The 3237-nt window shown below is 40.1% G+C and overlaps 1 protein-coding gene across 2 annotated transcripts in view; it reads right to left on the reverse strand.

The window, feature by feature from the left end:
* LOC106879238 (ATP-dependent RNA helicase DDX54) overlaps positions 1-3237 on the reverse strand; it is a 54686-nt gene that overhangs the window by 32715 nt on the left and 18734 nt on the right. For both annotated transcript variants that reach the window (XM_052976084.1, XM_052976083.1), the window contains 2 exons: positions 2885-3017; positions 2143-2213 (listed from right to left, as the gene is read on the reverse strand). In XM_052976084.1, the coding sequence (XP_052832044.1) occupies positions 2143-2213; positions 2885-3017 (204 nt within the window). The remainder of the gene's footprint in view (positions 1-2142; positions 2214-2884; positions 3018-3237) is intronic.

The raw sequence follows: 3237 nt of genomic DNA on the forward strand, positions 1-3237 counted from the left end.
TATATATATATATATATACACATATATATATATATACAAACACACAAACATATATGTATATATACATGAACACACACACACACACACACATGAATATATACAAACATGTATGTATACATACATGCATACACACATACATAAGAGATATAAAGAGAAGCGAAGTAGAAATGAAAAATGAAAGAAGCAAAGAAGAATGTACAGAACAAAACAGAGGGAGAGAAAAGGAAAGAGAGAAAATATCCTGAACAGCTTTTTTATCGCGGCGGACCCACCCTATGAACTGCGTTACATCATTTTACAGAGTTATCTCCCTTATGTTAAACTCTTTTTGCCGACACATTTCATACGATACGGTTGATTATACAAGCGCAGGCAAATCTGTGTGACTAATAAGCTCATTTTGCGACTGCATGGTTCTAGGTTCGATCCTAGAACGCAGAACAGCCTTAGGTTGACCAATACCTTGTGAGTAGCATTTGGCAAACATCAACTGAGCAGAAGCCTATTACGTGTGTGTGTGTGCAATTTTTTGGATCATCCTTTTTTAGTAGATGCTCAAATGCCCACAAAACCAAATCCCATTTCTCGATTAAGGGGCAGCTTTGTTTCTAACCATAAGCTGCTTATGAGCAGATTAATGACAACATCCATACCAATTCTTCAGGTCTGCATGCATCCATCGTCTTCCTATTGCTACAGGGGTTTATATACACCTTCTCCTCGGTTTACAGTCTATGCGACTTACAACCACAAAAACTAAGGAAATAGATAAATAAAAAATCGATTTTCAGACGTTGGGCAGCTGCGGATATGATAACTATGGCAGCATCTGGCAATGCAGGCCTCCCTCAGACCCAGGCATCCACTACCTGCCATTGTCTCTCACTCAGTCTCTTTCAAGCATCAGTTGCGTTTGAATGTAAATAGTGTTGAAAAATATAAATCCGACATATGACCTGTCAGTCGGAACAGAACTCAGTCATAAGTCAAGAAGGTGCATTATTATTATCCACTTTTCTATGCTTCCATTGGTCAGATGGCGTTTATTAAAGCAGATTTTTTTATCCTCTCACCAATTCTCACTGGTTTCCAAGTATGGTAATATTTTCCCATGACTGCATTAGCACTCTGGGCAAAATTGACAATTGACTAGTCTCTTCACTCCTCTGGGAGTCATTGGGGCGCCACAACCATGCAGCATGTCTAGGGTGAGATGCCTGGAAGAACCCATCCCTCTCAAGGCTAAATTCATTTCTACTGCTTAGAGGACTAGAGCAACGTGAAATGAAGTGTTTTGCTCAAGAACACAATGGATCACCCGATTTGAACTCAGAACATAGCGGCAGACGAAATACCGCTAAGCATTTCGACCGGTGTGCTAACGATTCTGCCAGCTCACCGCCTTAGTGAGAATGTGTGTGTGTGCATGTATGCGTGTGTGTGTGTGTGTGTGTGTGTGCATGTGTATATGTGCATGAAAGACACAGAGACAAGTAAGAAAGTGTGTGGAAGACAGTGAGAGTGTGTACGAGAAAGGAAGAGATCTTGTGAGACAGAGAGTGAAAGAAATGAAAAGACAATACATGGAGTTAGGAAGAGAGAGAGAGAGAGAGAAAGAAAAAGGCAGATAGTTGATAGTAAGACACAGAGAGACACAGAGATATACTGTTTGTATAATCATCACATAACGTCCATATTCGATGCTGGAATGAATTAGGTGATTCAGCAAGAGCTGACAAGCCAGAGGAGACTGTGTTGGGTGTCAATGTTTATTTTGATACACTTCCTACAGCTTGATGCCCTTCCTAGTGCCAACCACTTTACAGAGTGGACTGGGTGCTTTTTGCATAGTACTGGCACCAGCGAGGCCACCAAATAACTTGCAAAACAAGACCCCTGATAGAATGGGGGTTGAGTATTGAGATGGTGGCTCTATGCAAGGGTTTATGAGAGGTTAGAGTATGATAAAGGGACAGGACCAGGTAGTTTGCTGTACATGAGATACATAGAAAAAGGAGAAAGAATGGTAGTGATATGCAAAAATGTGAGAGGGACAGAGATAGACATTAAATTAATGAAAGTGCAAGAGAAAAAGTTGCATATATACAAGAACACATGAGAAAGGTCCATAAACTAACTTACTTTTCTCTGTATTGGTGTTGGGATTTTGTATCCTTTGTGTAAGATCCCTTTGAAGACAGGCTGGGACAGACCTGAAAAATAAGGAAATAACATTCAGCCATTAATTAAATGGTGATGGTGGTATATAGCATACAGTGCAATAGAGACGGTACTACAGAAGTTGGTGAGGAACTGAGCTGGATTACATGCAGTATTTTACTTAAGTACCTCATATTTCTACTGTGTGGTGTGTGAGCAAGTCTGTATGTGGTCACTGAATTTGCAAGAAGTAGCAGCCAAGATCTTCTAATAACACCCAACCCATTAAATCAGAGTTCCGCAAACTGCATTCCATGGAAAAACACACACACACACACACATACGTTCGATGGGCTTCTTTCAATTCCTAGACCACCCAGTCTAGGAATTGAAACCATAATCTCACAATCATAACTGCAACTCTCTAATGACTAGGCCACACGCCCTCACTAGTGGGCTTCTTTCAGTTTGTCTACCAAATCCAACCGACAAGGTTTTGGCTGACCTGGGGTTATAGCAGAAGACACTTGCCCAAGGTGCAATGGAATGGGACCGAACCCGAAACTGTGTGGTTTGGAAGTAAACTTCCTAACCACATGGCCAAGCCTGCACCTTGCCACTAACTTTCCACAAATGATGAGATTTCGGTGCCAAACTCGAAATAAAATTCAAGCATTTTAAGAAAAGCAACCTGAGACAGTTACTGTTGAAACAGTTCACTTACCCATGCTTTGGAAACCACCAGATTTCTTCTTTTTGCGGTTTTGTTCCTGAATTAATTTCCGTGCTTCAGAACTTTCCTCCTCCATGGTGAGTTCTTCACCATCATACATGTCTTCAACATCAATTACTGGTTTCTGAGGTGAAAAAAGAAAAAGAAAGGATGAAAGAGAGATTCTCCTGGATATGAAGCCAGTCTACTTTAACTCCTTTGTTACTATATTTCTGTCAAAACACACTGCTTTTGATCCAATTAATTTTGAAAATAATGAAGAATTTAAAAACCTTGCCGTTATTAAAATGGTGTTTGAAGCACAGATTAACATGGAATTTTAATGGAAAGTCTTAATTTAGGTA

Source organism: Octopus bimaculoides, chromosome 23 (assembly GCF_001194135.2).
Source record: "Octopus bimaculoides isolate UCB-OBI-ISO-001 chromosome 23, ASM119413v2, whole genome shotgun sequence".
In the NCBI taxonomy this organism is placed as follows: domain Eukaryota; kingdom Metazoa; phylum Mollusca; class Cephalopoda; order Octopoda; family Octopodidae; genus Octopus; species Octopus bimaculoides.